Consider the following 23,871-nt stretch of genomic DNA (forward strand, 5'->3'; position numbering starts at 1 on the left):
GTCTCTTTTTTGGTAGGCAAATCATGGTGTCTCGGCTCTACTTTTGCAAACTTGACTTACAAGTTGCTTCTGCAACTAGCTTCTTCCTTTTGTTGTGAAACGAATTGGAGCACATATTCATTGATTCATAACACTGCAATAAACAAATTAGCTTTTTCAAGATTCGATATTACCAAGCAAAACAAAAGAATCTTAATTCCGCTGGGAGGGGACTTTGATATTACCAGGTCAGATGAGTTTGTAAGCTTCTGAGCCTAAAAGGAAGAGATTCCCAATCAAAATTCAGTGACAAGGTCAGTTACCACCAGTCACTACAAGAAGATTCTTCCGATGTGTCACAACAATCTCGACCACAACTCCACAAGCAGTCCTTGAGGTAATTTATACTGCAACATTACCACCACCTGCACGGTGCATGCCTGACGGGCATATCCAAACCATGTTACAGTATTAGCACGGAGAATTCAAATTGCCATGTTCTTATAATGAAGTGAAAACTGCTAAATTCTTTCATTCCTCATTCAAATTTAGCAGTACCTTGTGTAACGTCTGCATAAAACCGTCCATCTTGAACCCGCGCAGAGTATCCTTGAGCATCACATGATTTACTAGTGCCTGCCTGATACTCATTTCAACGTAAACTAGTTCTACTGGATAGCTGAATTGACCTCTATGGAACTACGCCCAGGAACTTTCTGTACCTTCATTGTCTCCATAAGGTTTCTGATGTCCCTAGCATCTTTCCAGCGACCCATCTTAGCATAGACATTGGAGAGAAGAACGTAAGCTGCACTATTTGTGCGATCTTGCTCTATTATTTTGTTGAGTGCAATCTCACATGTTTCAATATCTCCACATATCCTGGCTCCGCTAAGAAGAGCTCCCCAAATAAGCACATCTGGCTCCATAGGCATTGTATTCAGAAGATTCCACGCTTCATCAATCAAACCAGCCTTGCCATAAAGGTCAATCATACAACCATAATGCTGAACTGAAGGCGAAATACCAAACTCTTTACTCATCCTCTCAAACATTTCCTTCCCTTGGTTTACCAATCCTCCATGTACACAAGCAGAAAGAACACCCAAGAACGTGATATCATCAGGCATTACTCCGCTGTCAACCATATTTGAGAACAAACAGAGACAATCTTCCCAGTGTCCATGCATAGCAAGACCTGAGATCATGGCACTCCAAGCCATTACATCCTTCTTTGGACCCAAATTTTCAAAAACTAATCTTGCCCGGACTATACTCCCACATTTAGCGTACATTTCAATCAACGAAGTCCCAAGAACAACATTAATCTCCATCCCGAGTTTGTAAACACAAGCATGAGCCCATTTCCCGTGTTCAAGTGAACCCAACTGCTCACACGCCGCAAGCAAAATAGCCATGGTATACTCATTAGGCATAACCTCATTTTCCTTCATCATCTGATTAAACAACTCCAATGCTTCTTCACACTTACCCCACCTCACATAACCATCCAACATACTACTCCAAGATACAACATTTCTGCTTGGCATTTTAACAAACAGTTCACGCGCAACACTAAGCAAACCCGCTTTCACGTTCGCATTAACAATAGAATTCCACGCAGGCAAATCCGGTTGAGACATTTCATCAAACACATCTCGTGCAGACCCCACATCGCCACAAGCAGTGTACATACTGATCAACGAGGTTTGGACAAATGGGTCGGATGAAAAACCAAAAACAAGAACCTGTGAGTGAATGGATCGTCCCAATTGGAGGTGTGGTGGAGAATGGACGGACTGGAGGAGGAAAGGGAAGGTGTAGTAATCAATATGGACGCCATGGAAGCGCATTCGGAGGAAGATGGAGAGTGGGGTATGATAGGTGGGGCTTGAAGGTTGATGAGTTCGTTGAACATAGGCTCTGATGAGAGTATTCCAAGTGAAACAATCGACAGTTGGATGCCAAAGATTGAGAGAAGGGTGTGTTAAAGATATGAGCTTTCTGGTTGATATCTTCATTTGGATTTTGGGACATTCCCAGGCGGGAAGGGTAGTTAAGCAGTGGTTTCAAAGCACAAAGCACAAAGTTTAGCTTCCGGCCACGGATTTTGAAGTTAAAATTTGAAAATTTGAGTACTTAAAGCTATATGGCCGGATTTTTAAGTTGAAATTTGAAAATTCGAGTACTTAAAGCTATATTTTGAATCAGCGTGGTCAAATGTCAGCTTAATGTTGTGTGTATCACGAGAATCTTAGTAGGTCAGCTAAGTGAAGTATCACGAGAATCTTAGAAAGTCAGCAACCTAAAGTATCACGAGAATCTTAATAGCTCAATTGATTAGCTATTGAACTTTCAACCTGCTAATGAGCATTCGATTCTCACTTTGTTTCCCCTTCCCCTGCCCACATTTCAAAACAAACAGAAAAATGTGTATCGACAGTACAGATTTTCTGGCATACAGTAACATATAATTCTTCCTAGCAAGTGAAAAACTCTTTCCACTTCAAATTATTTATCGTGTTTTCAGTTATGTGCCACATAAAAAGGATTAATTTTTTTTTTGATGACACAAGAAACCTGCAGCCGCTACCCTTTGAATGCGCACAGGGTAAAACCCCCGCTCCTATTTAATAGCTCACAAACCACATAGGAGAGGTAGTCCACACTAGGCAAGCCCGATACAATGAGCTCAACCCAGAAGGCAAACCCCTTGCTTTAGCTGGCAAGGGATTTCGAACTTGAAACTTCCAATATGAAAGCCTCAAGCCCAAACCACTGGACCACCCCGAAGGCAAATCTCAGGAAAAAGTTTATCTATTTTAATCTTACTCAAGTCCTGAGATATGACTTTTTCCTTTTAAGTATTTTAAATGGGAGGAAGGATTACAAGGTGTAGAATCAAACCTCACCAACAAAGTGAAAATTTAGGTAACCAACCACCAAGAGCTACTACCTTATAATCCCCTTTCTTATTTCTCCTTGCTAAACTTTCACTTGGCTGTTTATAGCTCCAATGCACACAAATTAAATTACATGTGATCATCAAGAGGAGAAAGGCAATACGGATAAATTGACTTCTGCATATAATTAGCCCCAAAGATAAACAAACCAAAGTATCGATGTAATGTTTTCTTTTACTGATAAGCAAACTGCAAAACAATAAACTAGAAATGAGAAGACAAGATTCATTAGTAACTCGAACGGATGATATAAGGATCAAAAAACGAAGGCCGCTTAAAGAAGAAGATAAAGAAAGACATTGCATGGCGATGTTTAATCTTCTTCATCTGCTTCATTCTCAGCAATGTTGAAGTAGCGCAATTCATAAACATTCCTGTCCTTGTTGGAAGCAATCACCCTAAGCCAATCCCTGACGTTATTTTTCTTCAAGTACTTTTTGACAAGGTATTTGAGGTACCTGAAAAATAGAAGTAAAGATTGTATGTCAAGCTGTTGTTTACTAATCTCAAGTGCCTGATTTCACTACTTTTAACACTCTGTTCTTTTGGTTTTGGAAGGGTAGGAGTAGAATACATAGCAATAACTTAACATCATAAGAACTACTTACATTAATCGGGCATACATAATCTGCCCCAAAGTAAATTGATATAATGTTGTGCATTCGCCTCTCTTTTAGACTATCAGTTTCTTTTACAAGTAGCCTTTAGAATATCACTTGAGTCTAAGATGTATAGGTGAATGGTGAAAGCTAATAAGTGGTTGATGTCACTTCCAAACAAGCTTAGAAACATAAAATAGATGAAACAAGAACACCAAGATGTTATGCCACCATTTTCCATTCTATTGTTTTTTTGTTTCTTAATGTAAATAGGATAATGCATTAGATAAACAAACAATAGAATGATATAAACTCATCATCTTCAGTATGAAAATCCTGAATAGAAGGGAAAGTTTTTTTTTAGACTTGCAGTGCAGGGAACTCTAACTAAAATAAACAGTTAAAACGACTTCCTTTTAAAACCATTAGCAATCTGACTCCAGAGCTCAATTTATGAATGACTGCACTATCCAAAGAAGGTATGCATACACTCTACGGATAGTGCAGAGTCTCTACACTCCCCAGACCGCACTTGTGGGATTACATGGGGTATGTTGTTGTTGTTGTTGTTGCTGTTGCACTATCCAAATAAGAAATCTTTGTAAAGCAGAGACGAGCCAAACTAAAAAAGGCTATGATAAGTTACTATCAGTCTGTCAGTTGTGAAAATAATCAAAACTCCGATAAAAGCCAACCCCGCCTTCTAATTTGGGACCCATACATAGTCGTTTAGACTATCTGTTCCATAAATTTAGAAACAGCTTCAAGGATCAATAGAACACCCTGCTCAAGTTAACAACGATTACATACAAGATACTACACTGCCATTTTAGTTATTCTTTCTCCTTATTTCTCAATGTAAATAGGCTAATGTTTTCGGATAAATAAACAGTAGAATTCAGAGTGGAACTACACTTGAAGTCTGGGGAACTCTTAACACAAAAATAAACAGCAAAAAGAACCTCTTTTCAACTGATTATGAACTGACTCAAACCTCAATGTGTGAATGACTACATTATTCCAAATAAAAGAACTCCCTCAATCCCCGAATAAACGAATAGGTTTACGATAAGTTACTGTCAATCTGTAAGTGTAAACATAATCAAACTACAATGGAAGTCGACCGCAGCTAGTAATTTGGGATCTACAAGTAGTTTAGCTTCTAGAACCATTTTTTTTTCAAATAAACACAACTGAAAATGAGGTAATACAATTAGTACCTCTTGGAAAAAGTCGAGTTGCAGGTGACGGTGATCTTGTTCTTGTCACGAGTGACAGTAACTGAATCCCCAAGAGCACCAGCTTTTCCACCAACCTTAATTCTCTCTTGAAGGAACTTGTCAAGAGAAGCAATCTCCATGATACTGTCTTCTACTGGCTTCGAACAGTCAATGACGAAGCTTGCACCCTTCTTCTTCCCGCCCTTCACTGCTGCTGCTGCTGCTCGGCTCATCTTTACGCTCTGTATTTCTCTTTACTGTCATTCAAATAACGAAAACAAAGCAAAAATCATCAGATCTCAAGAACAAAAGTTCATCGTTAGAGAAACAGAGAAGAAAAAGTTGGAGCATACGCACAGGAAGAAACTCGACGGCCTACTGTGAGTGTATGGAATTGATGACTCTGATAAATTAGGGTTTTCCTTTGTTCCTACTTCCTATATGTGACACCTCGCTCTAATTTGCACTTTTGGCCCTATTTTAGGTTAGGTTCTTAACTTTTCTCCCTTGTAATAAAAAAAAATTAATTATTACGCATAAATTTATATTTTTGCATCATAATAAATAAGGATGAATCATTTTTGTACTACTATATACTATTATGAGTACTTCTACTATATCACAAGTAATGTCTCACATGACTTCTGCTCTTAAAATGCATAGTCATTGTTGAAAGCAATGATGAAGTAGGGCAATTCATAATAATAAGGGTTATAATGGAGTGATAAATATTTTCCATCCTAAACCAGGAAATCATCTTTGTTAGAAAGCACTTTCAAGTCCTTTGAGTACGGTGTGGGACTTTCCAATGCAAACGCAAATTTAATCAAGCTTCAATATGGATACCAAACACCAAAACACCAAAAATTCATAAACATTCTTGTTAATGTGTATGAAAAGTTGAGCTTTCCTTCCTAGGTTCTGATATTAGGTAGGTGTAACTTGTAAGTCTCAAAAGTCTTTGGTACTTCGATAGAGCAAGCAGGTCAAAAATGAAAGATATGAAATGAAGATCTGATAAATACATATACGAATCCTAATCGTGGAAATATACCATTCTGCTGATCTGCTCCCACATACCCAATCGATCTTTTCTGTAAATTTTCATCACACTTTCTATCGTTTTAAGACAAACTCAAGAGGAAGACGCAGACAACAAATGAACTCAATAAATTACATGTGATCATCAAGAGGAGAAAACGCCAAACAGATAAATTAATGACTTGCGCAAAGTTGACCCCAAAGATAAACAAACCAAAGTATCAAAGTAATGTTTTCTTTTACTGATAAGGGAACAAAAAATCAATAATCTAGAAGTGAGAATATTACTCATTGATAACTCAAACATATGATATAAGGTTCTAAATAAGAAGTTTGACGCAAGAAGGAGATAAAGGGCCGTTGAATGGCCATGTTTAATCTTCTTCTTCTGCTTCATTCTCAGCAATGTTGAAGTAGCGCAACTCATAAACATTCCTGTCCTTGTTGGAAGCAATCACCCTAAGCCAATCCCTGACGTTATTTTTCTTCAAGTACTTCTTGACAAGGTATTTGAGGTACCTGAAAAACAAAAGTAGAGACTGTAAGTCAAGCGTTGTTTACTAGTCTTGAATGCCTGAATTCACTACTTTTGACAGTGTTCTTTTGGTTTTGGTGGGGGATTGATAGAATACATAGCAGTAACGCAACATCACAAGGGCTTTTTTCATTAATTGGGCATACATAATTTGCCCCAAAGTAAACTGATATACATGTTGCAAGTAGCCTTTAGACCAACTTGAACCTAAGATGCGTAGGTATATGGTGATGCTTAATAAGTGGTTGATGTCACTTCCAAAACAAGCTCAGAAACATATATCAGATGAAACAAGAATACCACTATAGATTCTACTCAGCTGCATCAAACGTATTTAAAAAACGAAGAATTTCTTCAGAGCCCAACAAAAAATACATGAAAAATATGCTTACACGCCCCCTGAAGGATGTTTCAATTAACAAGAGTACCTACAATGATCATTAATATCAATTACCTATCTCTTTTTTGAGTAACTAAGCCTGGATACATATCAATTACCTATCTCTTTCAAGTTACAAACAACTTAATACATATTAGTTCTTCCAAGCCTATTTCACATGTAATATGACATAATCCAAGTGTATTATTCTGTGTGATCATGGATGTAAAAGATGAAATCAACAAAATTGCACTTGACACAAACTAATGGACACAAGTGAAAGGCTAGGTTGCAGTCTAATTGGTCTCACCAACAACTGCCTACTTAAGAATCCACTTCACTGAGAAATGAGTGGTGCTAAATAATATAATCTAGCTAATGCTCACGGACAATCTGAACATAATTTTATGAAGATCTGTGAGGATTATTATAATAATATAACATCATGCAGATACCCTATTCAAGTTACAGATAAAAAAAAAATTATGAAGGAGATTTCATTAGAAGGCATCAAGAAGATGCAAGGCAAACAATTACAGCAAAAGAAGGGGTCTGCTCCTGTACAAGAATTTACTAATAACTAAAGAGCAGATATAGTCCAAAAAAAGTAACAGTGGTTACAGGGGCCTGGTTGAAGCAGCTATATAAGAAGACCAAACAGTTGGATTTACGAATAATTACAAGATATTATGCCACCATTTTTGTTCTGTTGTTTCTTTGCTTATCAATGTAAGTAGGATGACATAAGCCCATCATCTTCAGAAGGGCTTATTTCTTAGACTGGCAGTGCAGGGCACTCAAACTAAAATAAACAGCAAAAAGGACCTCTTTTAAAAACCATTGGTAATCTACTCTAGAGATTAAAATATGAATGAATGCAATATTCCAAATAAGAGCTCTCTGAAAAGCAGAGGTAAGTCACGATAAAAGAGGCTATGATAAGTTACTGTCAATTTGTCAGTCTTGAAAATAATCCAAGTATGATAAAAGCCAACCCCAACTTCTAATCTGGGACGTTCAAGTGTAGAGCTCATAGACTATCTGTTCCATAAGTTCAGCAAGAGCTACAAGGATAATGAGGATACCTTGTTCAAGTTACAAATGATTATTTACAAGATATTACACTGCTGTTTTAGTGCTTCTGTTTCTCCTTATTTCTCAATGTAAATAGGATAATGTTTTGAATAAACAAGCAGTAGAATGCCGTAACACAATCATCTTCCAAATAAAAAGAACGCCTTTTTAACCCATTATCAACTGACTCAAAGCTCAATACGTGAATGACGACACTATTCCAAATAAAACAACTCCTTGCAAAGCATAGCACATCCCGAATAAACGAATAGGTTTAGGATAAGTTACTCTCAATCTGTCAGAATAAACATTATCAAACTACAATGAAAGTCGACCCACACGAAGTTTCAACCATCAATTTTTTCAAATAAATCCAATTAAAAATGAGGCAAAAACACAAACTAAACGAAATGAGGAGTGGTAATATAGTACTAGTTAGTACCTCTTGGAGAAAGTGGAGTTGCAAGTGACGGTGATTTTGTTCTTATCACGAGTAACAGTAACGGAATCTCCAAGAGCACCAGCTTTTCCACCAACCTTAATTCTCTCTTGAAGGAACTTGTCAAGAGAAGCAATCTCCATGATACTGTCCTCCACTGGCTTCGAACAGTCAATGACGAAGCTTGCCCCCTTCTTCTTCCCGCCCTTTGCTGCTGCTGCTGCTGCTGCTCGGCTCATCTTTACACTTGTTTCTCTTCTGCTGTTATTCAAATACTGAAAACAAAACAAAAATCATCAGATCTCAAAAAAAGGTTCATCGCCGGAGAAAAAGTTTGAGAATACGTACGGGAGAAATTCGACGGCGGCCGACTGCGAGTGTATGGAAGTGGATGATTATATTTAATTAGGGTTTCCCCTCGTTCCTCTCCTATTTGACCCGCCGCCCCGACCCAAAACCAAATTTACCCGTTTCATTTTTGCCCTTAAGTTACCCGCAGCTACTTACATTTGGTTGCGCACAGGGTTAAAACATCATTTTATGCAATAGCTGGTAAACCACACATAAAAGGTAACTCGCATTAGACAAGTCCGTGTGACGAGCTCGACTTAGAAAGCATACATCTTGCTTTCACTGGCGAGGAGTTTCGAATTTGAGACCTCCAACATATAGGCCAATAACATTTTTGAACTCTGATTATTGAATAAATTTTAATTTTGATCCGTATAAAATTTGATTAAATATTTCATGTTTAAATGAAGAAATATTCATTTTTGAACTTTGGTTTTTTAATAATAAAATATTTATAAATTTAGCATAATTATTAATTATTCTATTATTTAATTCGGAAATGAATTAATAAAATTGGTGGCCTCAAATTTAAATTTAATGGAATACTTAAGTTTGAAAACGACTTTTTAAAACTTTTTATTATATAAAATTTCTAATAATTTCTTTTATAAGCAACTTAGTCTCTCCTAAAATATTGTTGATCTTAGCCAATAGAATCTCTTATTCAAGAGATTGATAATTTGATATCACGATGATTTTATTAGGTATGCATTTTATTTAAGATTTTTTAAAACTCTAAATTTAACTACTATTATTTTAAATAATAACTTTAAAAATTTATTAAAATGGGGAGAAAGAAAATTCAATATTCAATTTAGAGGTCTCAAATAAATAAAAATGAATGAATTATATCCTAAGTATTTTTTTTCTCTCTAATATAGAAATGAGATGTGAACAAAGAAAATTCACTTTCCTTCAAATTAGTGGGCCTCAATAATTAAAAGGCCCGTTTGAATCACTCAACGGCCCATTGTAATGGCATCACCCAAAGAACTGAAGAAAAGTCTTGTATATCCTTCGAAAAATCAAACGATGAAGGGAGAAATGAATCGAGATTTTTATACTTCAGCGAATTCAGATTTTCTAGAATATAAGTGCATCGTAAAAAATGGGAAAAAGTGTATTAAGTGAGAATTGGTCCGTGATTTTCTTCATAAATAATTTAGCATTCAAATGTATCATTTAGTCTTCTTGTAGCATGAGTGTCAACAGATAATATTATATAGTATATATTATAAAATATACACATAAAATGCATAATTTAATGGAGAAATCATGGGTTCACATACCCCGTATTTTGCCTATAAATTCGACCCTACCTTCTACAAATAAAAAAATTGTACTTATTTTATAAATTTTATAGTGTTCTTTTGCTTGATATTTTTCAGTTGATGAATGAGGTTTTCAATCGATAATTTATAGTTGAATTTGACATTTGAACTGTAGAGATTATTGACAAATCAAGGCAAAATAAAGTGAGTTTATATTTTTGAATTGTATTTATTATATTTTAAATTGTTTGTTAAAATACTATACGTGTTATCTAAAAATTGATCCACTTAATAAAACATTAGAAATAAAATGTGTTTCACTCAGTTGGTCTTATGTGCACATGTGTTCAAAATATACAGTTTTTTTTTTTAAGTTTAAGTGTTTATTTGATCAGTGATTAAACTTAACTATCTATATTTTTTATAAAAAAACATGTCAAATTTATTAAGGAGCTATTAAATTGTCATTTTTGTTTATGAACAAAGAGTACAATAACAATAACATACTCAGTAAAAAAATATTCAGTAGAGTCTAAAAAAGATAGAGTATTTACCGATCTTATTATTATTATCTCATGGAAGTAGAGAGGTTGTTTTTCGAAAGACTTGGCTCAAGTGCATAAAATTAAATCCAATCAAAATAAAAGAAGAAGAAAATATAGCCCTTAATAAAAAAAAAAACAGTGTAAAGTCTACAAGAAAAAAAATAATAACAATAACAAAGTAGTGCAATAATCAGAACACAATTGACAACACACGCAAGAACTAAAAGAGTACGACTAGTACTACGACAAACACTACCAAGCTTAAACCTACACACAACAAGACAACACTCTAACTTGACTAACCTTCTACCCTAATACACAACCTCCATCGAATTTTATCTAAAGTTATATTTGTCTTGAACAATATGAAGTTACATCATGTCATGTCTAACCACCTTTTTCCAATTCTTTTTCGACCTACCTAGCTCTACCCTTCCACGTACCCCCTATAACTAGCTCTCGCACCTCCTCACTAGGATGTCAGTACACCTTCTTTACAGCTGTCCAAATTATTTCAGTCTCATTTTTTTTATCCTTGTTCGTCACAAAAATTATTTTCACTTTCTTTCAGATAATCTCACTTTTAATTTTATCACTCGTAATATATTAACACATCTATCTCAATATCTTCATCTCCGCAATATACATATTCTAAACTTAATGAGTATAAATAAATTTTGAGAAAGGCCCAAAATAGTCCCTCATAGTTGTGTTAAAACTCAAAGTCATCCTTAAGTTTTCACATGGAGCACCAATAATCCCTCATGTTTGCAATATTGGTGCACTTTTGGTCCTCCCCTAAACTTTTGCATATTTTTTAACATTAATTTTGTCCACAATTTTACGTAAGGAATGCCCAATCATCTTTTTATATATTTAGTAGAAATAATAATTCTATGTGAGAGGAGGTGAGAAGAAGAACACATTGTTCTGTTCAGAAGAATTTTTACTGCAGCTAAGCTAAGAACATTTTAACATATGACGTTGTGAGAAAAGAAAAAATTATGCTATTGCACATGAAATCGTCGTGATGAACCTCTCGACTTTACCTGCAATACGATTTCTATTAAATAAAATAAGGTGTTTTTCTTCTCTCATTCTTCCACGTGGAGTTATTATTTTTACTAAATATATAAATGACGATTAAACATTCCATATATAAATTATGGATAAAATCAATGTTAAAAAATAAGCAAATTTTGAAGAAGGACCAAAAGTTCACCAATATTACAAACACGAGAGACTATTAATGCACCGAAAACTCAAAAATGATTTTGAATTTTAATCCAAAAATTAGGGACTATTGTGGGCCTTTTCTCAAATATGACAGGGGTGGCTGGTGGAATGGGGGGAAATGGCTAAATTAGTTGATGTCGCGTATTAAATGGATAAGCAAAAGAATGGGCAAAATGAATAGATAAAAATTAAATATAACATTGGGATTCGTGATAAGGATGGGAAAGAGAAATTGGAGGAACATGCACGCATTTTCCAGCACTCCTTAGATCATCATAAAAAATTGTGATAATCGGGTTCGTCTCGATCATAACGTTACTAAAATAATCGTTTGAAATTTCATTTTTTTGAACTTTTAGTTCTATCAAGGATATTTATTTATATATATCAAGACTTTTAATTATAAAAGGAACAATTTATCCACCATATCACATGCTTCAATAATATTTATTTTGAATACTACTCTAAATACAACCATATATTTTTAACAATTCTAGTAAAAAATAACTAAAGGAAAGAAAATATGTCCATCCTATACGTTGGACATCCAAGACTCAAAGAAAACAAGATGTCCATCCATATATTACGTGTTACACTATAATATTACTATTCTCCGGCTATTTTTATTTGTTTATTTATTAAAAATAATTACATTTCTTTTAACTTATTCAATTTAAAATATAATTTCCTATGTTATATTTGTTTCATTTTTAATTATTAAGTATTGTATAAAATAAACTTATCATTTTTGAATTAATTATTTTTTAAAAAATACATCAAGTGAATCATCAATAAGTAAAAATGATCGGAAAGTAGTAAGGAGTTATAATCATAATAAGAACTAAGGACACGTGTGATCAAATGGCAAAACTATTACCTATGTTTCTTTTAATTATATATAATTATTAGATTAGAAGTAGCTTTTAGGATACTCAAATTTAATTAATGAATCAATACATAAACTTTAAGATTGTATATCTAAATATTTTAACTAACAATCAAAATGTGACACATAATTTTAAAAATATCTAGATAATTATTTGATAAATTGAAGTGTTTATAATTGAGAGAATTAAAATGTTTACACGTGCGTATGTGTTTAATAGTGATAGAAATCTAGAATTCTGGAGAAGAGCAAAGGGATGGGCATAGCCAGACAGCCACGTTACCTCACAAAATTGGAAGCTTCCTTTATCAATCAAAACCAAAAATACATTTATTAACATGTTTCGAGTTCGAGTTTTTTTAGTATAGAGTAATTTTTACTTCATTCTAAGTTAGAGGTTTTGGATTAAAATTTTTTCGTGTACTAAAAAGTTTTGAGTTCGAGTTTTTTTGAGTACAAAATTATTTTTATTAGAAACCATTTTATCCTTAATATGAGACTTCTAGACGCAAAATTTTAAATTAGTGGAACTTGGGTATAAATATAAGGGAAACTTTCACATATAGCCACTCAAAAATAGTCTAATTACTCTCCATAGCTATAGTTTGATAATTACAATTCGTAGCTACATGTTATATGGAGGAGAGAGGCGAGCGAGACTGGGAGAGAGAGGAGAGAGGCGAGAGAGAGGGGGCAAAGAGTGGAGAAAGGTGAATTGTATATGTATATAGGTTAGATAATTGTATATTATACATATATATTTGTATATATGGCAAGCGAGATTGGGAGAGGGAGGAGAGAGGCGAGCGAGATTGGGAGAGGGAGGAGAGAGGCGAGAGAGAGAGGGCAGAGAGTGGGAGAGAGGTGAATTGTATATGTATATATGTTAGATAATTGTATATTATACATATGCAATTGTATATATAGCAAGCGAGATTGAGAGAAGCGAGCGAGATTGGGAGAGGGAGGAGAGAGGCGAGAGAGAGAGGGCAGAGAGGGGAGAGAGGTGAATTGTATATGTAAATATGTTAGATAATTGTATATTATACATATGCAATTGTATATATAGCAAGCGAGATTGGGAGAGGGAGGAGAGAGGCGAGCGAGATTGGGAGAGAGAGGAGAGAGGCGAGCGAGAGAGGGTAGAGGGTGGGAGAGAGGTGAATTGTATATGTATATAGGTTAGATAATTGTATATTATACATATGTATTTATATATTCTGACGAATTATACATATACAAACATGACTAATTATACAAACTCGAAGTCAGCCCGCGTAATTAATGTATAATGTTAGTCGTGAGTGGTAATTATAGCAAACTATAGCTATGATGAGTAATTAAATAATATAAATTTATTTAACCGCGTAATTTTCCCTAAATATAATCCCCAAAATGAAAAAAAAAAAAAACAAACACCAAAAATACACATCTCATAAATAGAAAAAAATAATCTAAACTTTACAATCTTTTCAGTCTCCTCATCCTATCTTATATTATCTATTTATATCTCTCTATACATATTCCAACTTCTCAGGTTCACTTTATCCCTCTCCCTGTTTTCCAAGAATTCAATATCTTACTATACTTTTATCATATCAAGAATCACTTTTTCTCTGTTTGTTCCCTTCTTTCTGCAAAAATAAATAAATAATTGCACCCACAAGGCCATAATACACAGATCTGTCACTTACCCATGAATGTTGAGTCACATTTCTGAGTTGGGGTGTGGTTATTTTTTCTGAAAGTATACAATGGGTGTTGAATATCATGAGGTGAGTTTTTGTTCTTTTTGCTTTTTTCTTCAATGGGCATGCATATTTTTCTTCTTTACTTTGTATAATATGGTGTTTTTCTTAGTAAAAATTGTATCTTTACATCAATGGCATTAGGTATTTATAAGGAATTCAAGAGGTGTACAACTCTTCACTTGTAGATGGTTGCCCTTTTCTTCTCCAAAAGCCCTTGTTTTCCTTTGCCATGGTTTGTATTTTTTTTTGTTTCTTTTTTTTTTTTGGTTTTTGTTGAAATTTGATTTAACAAATTGATTAATGATGTTGTTGTTGTAGGTTATGGCATGGAATGCAGTAGATTCATGAGAGGTACAGTAATAAATGTTTCCTCTTTTAATCTGTTTTTCACTTTCATGGCCAACTTTTCTGTAGAAATGTTTGTATTCCTTGTGGTTTTAATGTTTCGATGGATAGTCGGGTTCATATGAATTCAATACTTTTGAATATGAATTGTAGTTAAAGTTTAACACAAAGTGTAAATCTTGAATATGCTTCTGGCGCCATCAATGCATGTCATAACTTTTTCCTCCTACCTCTCGTGACTTGATGTATATGTCATTCAAGAGATTGTTTTACTTTTACTATCTTCTTTTTTCTTCCTGCTGAGTTTGTCACAGAGTAACAGTGAAAAAGGAACCCACTTTTTATACTTTTGTGGTCCAATTTTTTTTTTTCATCCGGTGTCCGGTTTCCACATTGAAACCCGACTAAATTCGGATTCGCGTTAGGAAGTCCTAGGGATAAAATGCTTCCTAACAAAGGCGACTCCATACTCAGAGAGACTCGAATTCGAGATTTCTGATTAAAGATGAAGAAGTATTTACTACGCCACCACAACCCTCTCGTTATTTTTTGGGGTCCATTTTTCTGGTGAGGCAACTTTAAATTTAGTGTTGTACAATATGGGCCATTTTCCTGCTACACTTGCCTATTTCATTTTAGGTGACCAACCATACTAGTAAAATTTATGTCTCTTGTCTTATCATATCTTTTAAAAGTCCTTTTTTATATATTTGTGAACTGTTGGTTAAATACAATACTTTAGAGGATTTTCAGTTGGTGCCCATATCCTTATCATTCACCTATTTTATTGAGAACTTCTAGTACTTTTTTATTTCTATGTTGTATTATATTCGATAGAGATGAGCTTAAATACAGCGACACGAACAGTGAAGAGGATTCATATAGCCAACCTGTCTTGCTTGAGATTGAAGCGGAGTTTTGTGTTAGCTATCTTGGCAGTATGTGCATTATGTTCATCTGTTGTGGTATATCATCATACAAGATTATCTTTTTTTGAGGGCACAATTATTGGTGATGTAAAATAATGCAATTGTCAGGAGCTAGTAGTTAAAGATGCAATGAAAAATGGTTCTCAAATTTAATGGTCAGACTAAAACTCACCTAACACTACTGTTCCTCTCATACTGAAGGTACTATAGATTTGTTGAAACAAAGTATTTTCACCCTTAAATAACATCCTAATATGGTTTCCAGCTGCATGATTAGTCTATTTCTTGTCCTTTTTTTGGTTAATTTGCTAATTAACAGCTATCTTGGAACTTTATTGTTTGTCTACTAAAATAAGGAGGATTAATGGCTTGCTGGTAGGTTGGCTGACTGACTATTGAGAAACATTAAATTAAAAGTCCTATCTTGGTAGTTTGATAGATTAATTAGGTTAGCAAATTATTTGGGGCTTATAAGTAACCTCAAGGAAAGATTGCTTCACACATCAAAATTTGTGGGACACTTTGAATTCAGCTAAACAAGTCAAATAATAGAAGTTTTAAACATAACATAGATTTTAATAGTAGGCAAGTATGATAGGTACATCTGAAATCATTTAAGAGTCATCTAACTTTAAGACTTTGACTATTCAAAAAATAATATAGTAAACAAGAAAAATGAAATATATTTTAAAATGTTGCTTAAGCCTTGAGAAACAAAGTTACCTGGTACCTGTGTTGGTGTGAGGTAGTAGGTGCCAGAAGAATAGTCAAGGTGCGTGTAAACTAGCTCGGACAGGACTATCATGAAAACAGATATTCTGAAATGTTACTTGACCTGTTCAACTTGGCTGCCAGTGAGAAAAGCTTCTGGTTTTCTTATTCTTGGACCAGGGCATTTTAGCTGCTAGTCTATTTTGGAGTTCTTTTGTTCTGACCTGGCCCACCTTGAGTATTAGCATTCTTTCTCTAACCTCTACCAAGTTTTTTCTGTTGACAAATGATGTGTCATCAAACATTTGATTTTCCTTCTATTTCTTTTTTTTCAAAAAAAGAATGGTAGGTTTGACTTGGAGATGGGAATATTACCTCATACACATAACTGAATATTGTTGTGAATTTACAGTGTTTGACATTGCTCAATCCATTTGTTTTGAGTGGTTCAACTAACTCTTTCTTGGAGGAGATCCTTTTGTAAACTGTAACCTACGGTTGATTTCTAAGATGGGCACTCAATTAATAGTTACTTGTTATCTCAAAAAGTCATTTTTATTCTTGATTCTAATTTTTTTTAACAAAGAAACGGGCTTTCTAAGATGATAACTATTAGTTGAGTGACCATTTGAGAACTCAACTCTGTAATCGTCTGTGGCCCCATATACCTAAGGAAAGTCTTACACAATTGCTATCTATGCCTGCCTGTAGCCAATACGTTGGTGCTCTTTCTTGTGCATAATAGAATTGTGAAAGCTCGTGGCATAGATCCAACTTAACATAGATATTGTACTATTATGGATAGGTGTTGGGACAAAGCTGGCAAATAATGGATACGCGGTGTTTGGAATAGATTATGAAGGTCATGGACGGTCAGCAGGTGCGCGCTGTTACATCAAAAAGTTTGACAACATTGTCAACGACTGCAGCGAGTTTTTCAAGTCAGTTTGCGGTAAGCTACCAAATGCCCTCTTGGTTCACAAGTAGTCTAACCCTCACTGTTATCAGTTAAATGTATATACCACATGACCTCAGAAGCTGTCACAGTGACAAATAATCTATCTTTGATTTTCCTTTTTACTTTCTCTTGGGAATTTTTCGGAGTAGCTTTATTTAAGTTGAATATTTTTCAGCCTGATAGGTATGGTTACAACTTACAATTGTTAAAAAGCTTCACATACTTGTTATCCTCTTACTAAAATGCCCGTTCTCTTTGAAAAACAGCGCAGGAGGAGTATAGAGAGAAAACACGGTTTCTGTATGGGGAGTCGATGGGAGGGGCCGTGGCTCTTTTAACACACAAGAAGGATCCTTCCTTTTGGCATGGTGCTCTTCTGGTTGCACCGATGTGTAAGGTAGACCAATTAAGATTTTCTGTCTTAACACATTTACTGTAATCGATATGCTTTATTGCTTGCATTTAGTATTGAGGGACCTTTCAAAGTCGGTTATGGTGTTGCTAATTTACATTGCAAAAATCATCAGATATCTGAGAAGGTGAAGCCTCATCCGATGGTTATAAGCTTACTAACTAAAGTGGAGGATGTAATACCAAGATGGAAAATAGTCCCGACAAAGGATGTCATTGATTCGGCCTTCAAGGAACCCGCTAAAAGGGAAGAGGTGTGGCTAATTGTTAAGTTAATATATGCAACGTTTGCTAGCTTCCAAGTATTAATGATGTGCGGCGTCCATTTCTGTCCTCCATCAAAAAAATGAATGTCCATTTCTTGTCATTTTGCAAGTATAGGTACGCGGGAACAAGTTAATATATCAGGCAAAGCCAAGACTAAAGACAGCGTTGGAAATGCTGAGAACCAGCATGCACCTTGAGGAAAGTTTGCACGAGGTAACTATTACTTAACCGTCTTCCCTTTAAACAATAATTGAATCATCCCGGAAAAATGGAAACTGGAAATGTTGTGTAGTGGAAAATTTTAAATTCGTTCTGTTGTTTCGACAGGTCACTCTACCATTTTTAGTGTTACATGGAGAAGCAGACATAGTAACTGATCCAGAAGTAAGTAAGGCTTTATACGAGCAAGCGAGTAGCAAGGACAAGACTATAAAACTCTATCCAGGAATGTGGCACGGTTTGACATATGGTGAGCCAGAAGAAAACATTGAAATCGTCTTTTCAGATATCATCTCGTGGCTTGACAAGCGAAATGGAGAGAGTATTGATGATGATGCTAGTTTAATCGAGAGATCAGTTTGTCTAGCTACATCTACTCCTCCATATGAGATGCTCACAATTTCTTCACCTATAACAATGAAAGAAACAAAACCACAGAGAACACGTCCCCAAGCTAATTATCTGTGTGGATGGAAAGGACGTCGGATGCATCATCATTCATCTATGTAGAAACTTGATCGATAGATGTGGCGTGTTGCATCTCCTTCATTTGTTCATTCGCGTTACGGTGTTATTTATGAAGGAAGTGGAAAATAACATGTTTTCCAGATATATTGTAAGATGCAAAATCTCAAGATATCTTAATGTTTGTGTAAACTTGTTGCTCAATGATGGTTACACTTTTTGTTTTGAGAAAAGATTGTATTAGGATAGATTGTCTACATCATATCCCTTGTAAGCCGTCTATTCTAATGCAGACATTAGAGATTGTTTGAACGACTTGAACTCCTAACCTATAGGTCAAAGGACACAACTACCTTACTCCAAGTTCCCCTTCCAAAGATGTATCATATAGATGATTCATTGTAATTCATAATTAGATGAAAAAATTGGGGAAAATGCATAAGTATCCACCCAGCTTATGCCCGAAATCTCAGATACACATCTAACCTTTACTAAGGTCCTATTACCCCCTCGAACTTAATTTATCTATAATATTTTACCCCTTTTCGGCCTACATAGTACTATCCTTGAAAAAAATGTCAACATGTGTTGGGCCCACAAGATAGTGCCACGTAGACCAAAAAGGGGTAGAATATTACATATAAAATAAATTCGGAGGGGTAATAGAACCTTAGTAAAGATTAGGTGTGTCTCTGAAATTTCGGGTATAGGCTGGGGGTACTTATGCATTTTCCCAAAAAATTGAGTTAAACTATTAAATGAATATTTTAGTTAATAGTAAAATATTTAACCCATAACATATTAAGAAAATATTTGTTTTATCTATTATTGATCTAAAACAATTAGTTCATCAAACATTAACGAACAAATGAAATAAACAGGATGTAGTGGGTATTATGATAAGCTAAAATTAGTTATTATGTATCTCTCAATGGTGCATATATTTTTATGCAAGGTGGGGCGAGTAGAAGACAAAAGATTAATTTAATCTGTTAGTGGTTGAGAAAATTTTAAGAAATTAATACTCATATTTTAACTCAATTAAGAGAGATATTTTTAAAGATTATGGAGTATATAATAATTCAATTAAATCTATCTAGAAGCTGGTGCTCTTTTTGGGCCCTTAATGACTTGAACCCACGACTTCAAATTGGATGAACAGCCTCCAGGCTCCAAGCAACCCTTTCTATCTATGTTTTTAGGGATCATTCGGTATGATACATTAGAAAAAATAAGGTATTTAATTTTGTGTACTACTAATATCTTGTTTGATACATTTTTTTAACTTATGCACTCTAAATATTATCTTATGTATATCCAATCCATGAAAAAAAATGATATTAGCAATTCAAGGGGTTCTAATGCAAGCATTAACATGAATAAAGACACAATTGTCGCTAAACTCGACGTGAATTATTAGTTTCACCTCTGAACTATTGACAGCCTTAAAAACACTTTTTTACTTGACTGACTGAACTTAATTACACCCTGTTCTTGCAACATGAGCCAAATACTCCCCTAAAATTTTGCCTACTTTAGAGGTGTTTTCAATACTTCTAAAGTATTGAAGGGGGTTCTAATGCAAGCATTAACATGAATAAAAACACAATTACCTTTAAACTCGATGTGAATTATTAGTTTCACCTCTGAACTATTGAAAGCCTTAAAACACTCCTTTACTTGACTAACTTAACTTAACTTAACTTAACTACACCCCGTTCTCCCCGCTCTTGCAACATGAGTGAAATACACTTCTAATAATTTGCCTACTTTAGAGTTATTTTCAGTACATCTCTCGACTTTTTATTAAGAGTCACAAACTCTTACAAGAGTTTGAGACCACTTGCTATGCCATATAGTAGATCGAGGGCGTATCGGAGATGTATATAAGTTTAGTTAGTCAACTTGAGGGGTATTTTCAAGGGTATCAATAGCTCTGGGACGAGTTATTCTCAGTACTTCTCTCTTTCCAATATATTTAAGGAGGGTATTTTTGTAAACAATTACTATTTATTTTTTAAATATACAATGCATTTATTTTTAAAATACCAAATCAAACGATATATCTCAACATAACTAAAGTTAACATTATTAATAAACCTTATTCAACACTATTTTTATATATCCTACGAAACGACCCCTTAAAATATTGTTGTTGTGTGTAAATTTCTTGGAGGATTTTGGGCTGCAATCGGTTTGTATAACTGGCCCAAGCCCATAGTCTCGCTTGAACTAGAGCGCCGAACGTAAATCTTTTTCTCCTTTGCACTGTTTTCCCTCTACCCTCTTTAAACCCTAGCTCTTTTGCCCCTTTTTCGTTGCTCTTCAATTTCTTCTGCTTGATCGAAGATGAGGTAATTGTTTACTGCTATTTTACACTTTGCGTTTGTTCATTTGAAGTTCTCCATATCCTCTGCTTGTTTTTTTCTTGTCATTGCAGTAACCCATTTAGTAGATTATGTAAGGTTAGACTACATTTCTTCAAAGAAGTAGATAATTTGCCTAGGTAAAGTAAGTTTTTGGACGAGGAGATAAGAAATTGAAGAATTATAGCTGTCTTCTGGACTAATTTTGTGTAGGGTTTTTTTTGGGTGTTACGTATTTTTGGATGTAAAGATTGTAAATTTACTAGTATTGAAATGGAAGTATGAATTAGAGTGAGTAGATTCATATAGCTGACCCCAATTAGCTTGGCGCTAAGGCGTGAGTTCTGTGTGCAGTTCAAAAACTATGCTAATTGGGTTTTCTGTAGCTAAACCATTGCCTTGGTAGATGGGTAAGTTGGAATTTCGACTATTCACTTTCTCCACTAGGCTTTTATTACTACTCGTGTTAGTTCTTTTTGTTCACTCTCCACTTTAGCCATGCTTAAAACCTATGTTAGCCCAGGCACATCAGTGATAGAAAACCCTTCTTTTGGCTAGAATAAAATGCCAACTAGGCTGTAGGATGTAAAAATACAACAACAACATATCCAGTGAAAAACCATAAAGTGGGGTCTGTAGGATATACAAATAGTTGATGTGTTTATCTATTCCAGCTGATTTTTGTGTTACTCAAATATTAACAATTGGAGGTTCCTAATAGTTTTCCTTTTCCTCTTTCTTTTTTTTTTTGCTCTTTTGCAGTCGACCAATGGAAGAAGATGCCCCTGTAAGTCAGCTTACTTTGCAAGTGTTTCACCTATACACAGCTCTCATCATTTATTTTTCTCATTTTTTCCTTGGCTCAAGTCCGTGTGGTGAACTATTTTGTGTTTTAGGGACTGTCTACTTCTTAGTACTTGTTTTCATTTTCCTTTTATTCACCTTAATGCCATGTATTTGATTAGATTTCCTTTTTTTTTTTGTAGCCATCGTCCTTGATTTACACATTACAGATGATAATTTTCTAGCCATACATCTTTAATTTTATCATATGGAGAATATGTTTATACCTCCCTTTTCAAAGCAAACAAGAATATATTTGATCTGTAGAATCTTTTTCAGCACATAACATTTTCAAGTCTTTGGTTAAGTCGTTTGAGTTCACCATTCATAAAACAAAAGAAGAAATCAATTAGAACTTCAAAATAACAATGTAGCTAGGATGATCATTTTTGTAAAAACTAGAACTTCTCAAGTATAAAAATTATTAGTTGAATGAGAAGACTTTATTTTCTGCAGTTGTGTTGCTCCCACCTTCATGCAAGTGTTATGACAGTTTTTCATTTTACCACATTGGATAACCTAGAAGCTAGGTCTAAACTTTGTAGTTCTCCCTTAACAGACATCCTATTGACATTTCCTCTTTTATTCGTGGTATGTTCATTCATACAAATTATATTTTTGTTCATTTTCCATATGAGTTGCTTCTTGTTTGCCTTCCCGATGTCAAAAGTGCTTTGCTTCAAAATTATACAGATTAAGCACATAGCTAAATAGTGTATAATTGGTAGATTGTCATTATCCAGCTTAAGCACATAGTGAAAAAGTGTATGTCCTTCTATGTTGGTTTGATTGAGGAATGGACCTCATCAGTACCCAGTGAGTATTGATTTGCTTATCAGATTTTATGATAGATGTCTTATTTTTGCCTATGAATCTTTTTTCTAGCAAGGGAAAAATGAGGAAGAGGAATTCAATACTGGCCCACTTTCTGTCCTGATGATGAGTGTTAAGAATAACACACAGGTATCTAATGACTTTAGCACTTACAACTATGTCTTTCTTTGTGTCGTGTTTATTTATTAATTCTAGTTATTAAAAAAAGAGATAAAGTCTGTCCTGGAACCTTTTGTTTATGTTGACAATTTACTTTCTAAAGTCATGCCAGTATACTTCTTCATTTATCTTAGATTTTAATACTGTAGAATTAGATGCAAGCTTCAGTTTTGTATGTGGAACAGTATCAGCTTTGTGCATGTTATCTTACAGATGTATTTTCTGGATCTAGGTGCTCATCAATTGTAGGAACAACAGGAAACTTCTTGGTCGTGTGAGAGCATTTGATCGTCACTGCAATATGGTCCTTGAAAATGTTAGAGAAATGTGGACTGAGGTTTGTTTGTTCTTGACTTTCTTAATCAACTTTTTGGGACAATGTGTATTGTGTCTTGGATTTGTATCTTGCGCCAAAAGGCTCCAGTTACGAAAATTGGTTATGTTTATTCTTCAGGTTCCTAGGGTAATGTGTCTTGGATTTGAAACTTGTGCCAAAAGACTCCACTTACCAAGTTGTTTATGTTTATTCTTCAGGTGCCCAAGACTGGAAAAGGAAAAAAGAAAGCTGTTGCTGTTAACAAAGATAGGTTTATCAGCAAAATGTTCCTTCGGGGAGATTCTGTGATCATTGTCCTCCGAAATCCGAAGTAGAGGTACTGTTGGATCTTTGACATAGTGGTTGGAGTAATTTTATTTGAATTAGGGGCTAGTTCCTTTCATCAGTTCATTTTTGAAGTGCAATCACCTTCTAACTTGCTATTATGTAATCAAATGTTTGGTACGAAAAAACTGTAAATGCTAAGTAATATTTTTATTGAATACATTAATGTGAAATTTATCAATATATTTATTAAAAATAAAATTTGGAACTTCAAAAATGATTAACTCTTAGCATTTAAATAATTGGCTTTTCTGATGAACTATGAAGATCGATAATAAATGAAAACATAGGAAAAATGTTGTGTGTAATGTTGTATACATATGATAGGAAGCTCAATGGTTGGGACCAGGAAACAACTATAGGATTAAAATCTGCAAGTTCTTTTCTCCAAGTTTAGCTAATGAAGTATGAAGACAGTAAAAATGGTACTGAAA

The 23,871-nt window shown here is 34.5% G+C and overlaps 5 protein-coding genes across 7 annotated transcripts; 2 read left to right on the forward strand and 3 right to left on the reverse strand.

Moving 5' to 3' along the window:
• Nucleotides 1-430: 430 nt before the first annotated feature.
• LOC125870798 (pentatricopeptide repeat-containing protein At3g62890) lies at nucleotides 431-2,068 on the reverse strand. The gene has a single exon (XM_049551314.1). It carries the CDS (start codon nucleotides 1,998-2,000, stop codon nucleotides 648-650), a length of 1,353 nt encoding a protein of 450 aa, XP_049407271.1. The 5' UTR covers nucleotides 2,001-2,068; the 3' UTR covers nucleotides 431-647.
• A 997-nt stretch (nucleotides 2,069-3,065) lies between these two features.
• On the reverse strand, nucleotides 3,066-5,259 carry LOC125870800 (60S ribosomal protein L22-3-like). 3 transcript variants are annotated; one of them, XM_049551318.1, is made up of 3 exons: nucleotides 5,119-5,259; nucleotides 4,762-5,018; nucleotides 3,066-3,400 (listed from the first exon to the last, which is right to left on the reverse strand). In XM_049551318.1, the coding sequence occupies exons 2-3, from the start codon at nucleotides 4,992-4,994 to the stop codon at nucleotides 3,256-3,258; spliced, it is 378 nt and encodes a 125-aa protein (XP_049407275.1). In that variant the 5' UTR covers nucleotides 4,995-5,018; nucleotides 5,119-5,259; the 3' UTR covers nucleotides 3,066-3,255. The 3 variants fall into 3 exon arrangements, with proteins under 3 accessions (XP_049407275.1, XP_049407274.1, XP_049407276.1); XM_049551317.1 differs by having other exon boundaries at nucleotides 5,115-5,207; XM_049551319.1 differs by having other exon boundaries at nucleotides 4,762-5,013; nucleotides 5,115-5,138.
• Nucleotides 5,260-6,020: 761 nt separating this feature from the next.
• On the reverse strand, nucleotides 6,021-8,703 carry LOC125870799 (60S ribosomal protein L22-3-like). The gene is made up of 3 exons (XM_049551315.1): nucleotides 8,578-8,703; nucleotides 8,233-8,504; nucleotides 6,021-6,321 (listed from the first exon to the last, which is right to left on the reverse strand). Exons 2-3 carry the CDS (start codon nucleotides 8,466-8,468, stop codon nucleotides 6,177-6,179), a joined length of 381 nt encoding a protein of 126 aa, XP_049407272.1. The 5' UTR covers nucleotides 8,469-8,504; nucleotides 8,578-8,703; the 3' UTR covers nucleotides 6,021-6,176.
• A 5,262-nt stretch (nucleotides 8,704-13,965) lies between these two features.
• Nucleotides 13,966-18,801, forward strand: LOC125871352 (caffeoylshikimate esterase-like). Its single transcript, XM_049551938.1, has 8 exons — nucleotides 13,966-14,293; nucleotides 14,411-14,501; nucleotides 14,588-14,620; nucleotides 17,060-17,206; nucleotides 17,479-17,609; nucleotides 17,740-17,877; nucleotides 18,005-18,103; nucleotides 18,218-18,801. The coding sequence occupies exons 1-8, from the start codon at nucleotides 14,273-14,275 to the stop codon at nucleotides 18,617-18,619; spliced, it is 1,062 nt and encodes a 353-aa protein (XP_049407895.1). The 5' UTR covers nucleotides 13,966-14,272; the 3' UTR covers nucleotides 18,620-18,801.
• A 1,997-nt stretch (nucleotides 18,802-20,798) lies between these two features.
• On the forward strand, nucleotides 20,799-23,431 carry LOC125871748 (uncharacterized). The gene is made up of 5 exons (XM_049552406.1): nucleotides 20,799-20,928; nucleotides 21,703-21,727; nucleotides 22,669-22,746; nucleotides 23,009-23,113; nucleotides 23,311-23,431. The coding sequence occupies exons 1-5, from the start codon at nucleotides 20,924-20,926 to the stop codon at nucleotides 23,425-23,427; spliced, it is 330 nt and encodes a 109-aa protein (XP_049408363.1). The 5' UTR covers nucleotides 20,799-20,923; the 3' UTR covers nucleotides 23,428-23,431.
• Nucleotides 23,432-23,871: the final 440 nt, after the last annotated feature.

Source organism: Solanum stenotomum, chromosome 7 (assembly GCF_019186545.1).
Source record: "Solanum stenotomum isolate F172 chromosome 7, ASM1918654v1, whole genome shotgun sequence".
Classification (NCBI taxonomy): domain Eukaryota; kingdom Viridiplantae; phylum Streptophyta; class Magnoliopsida; order Solanales; family Solanaceae; genus Solanum; species Solanum stenotomum.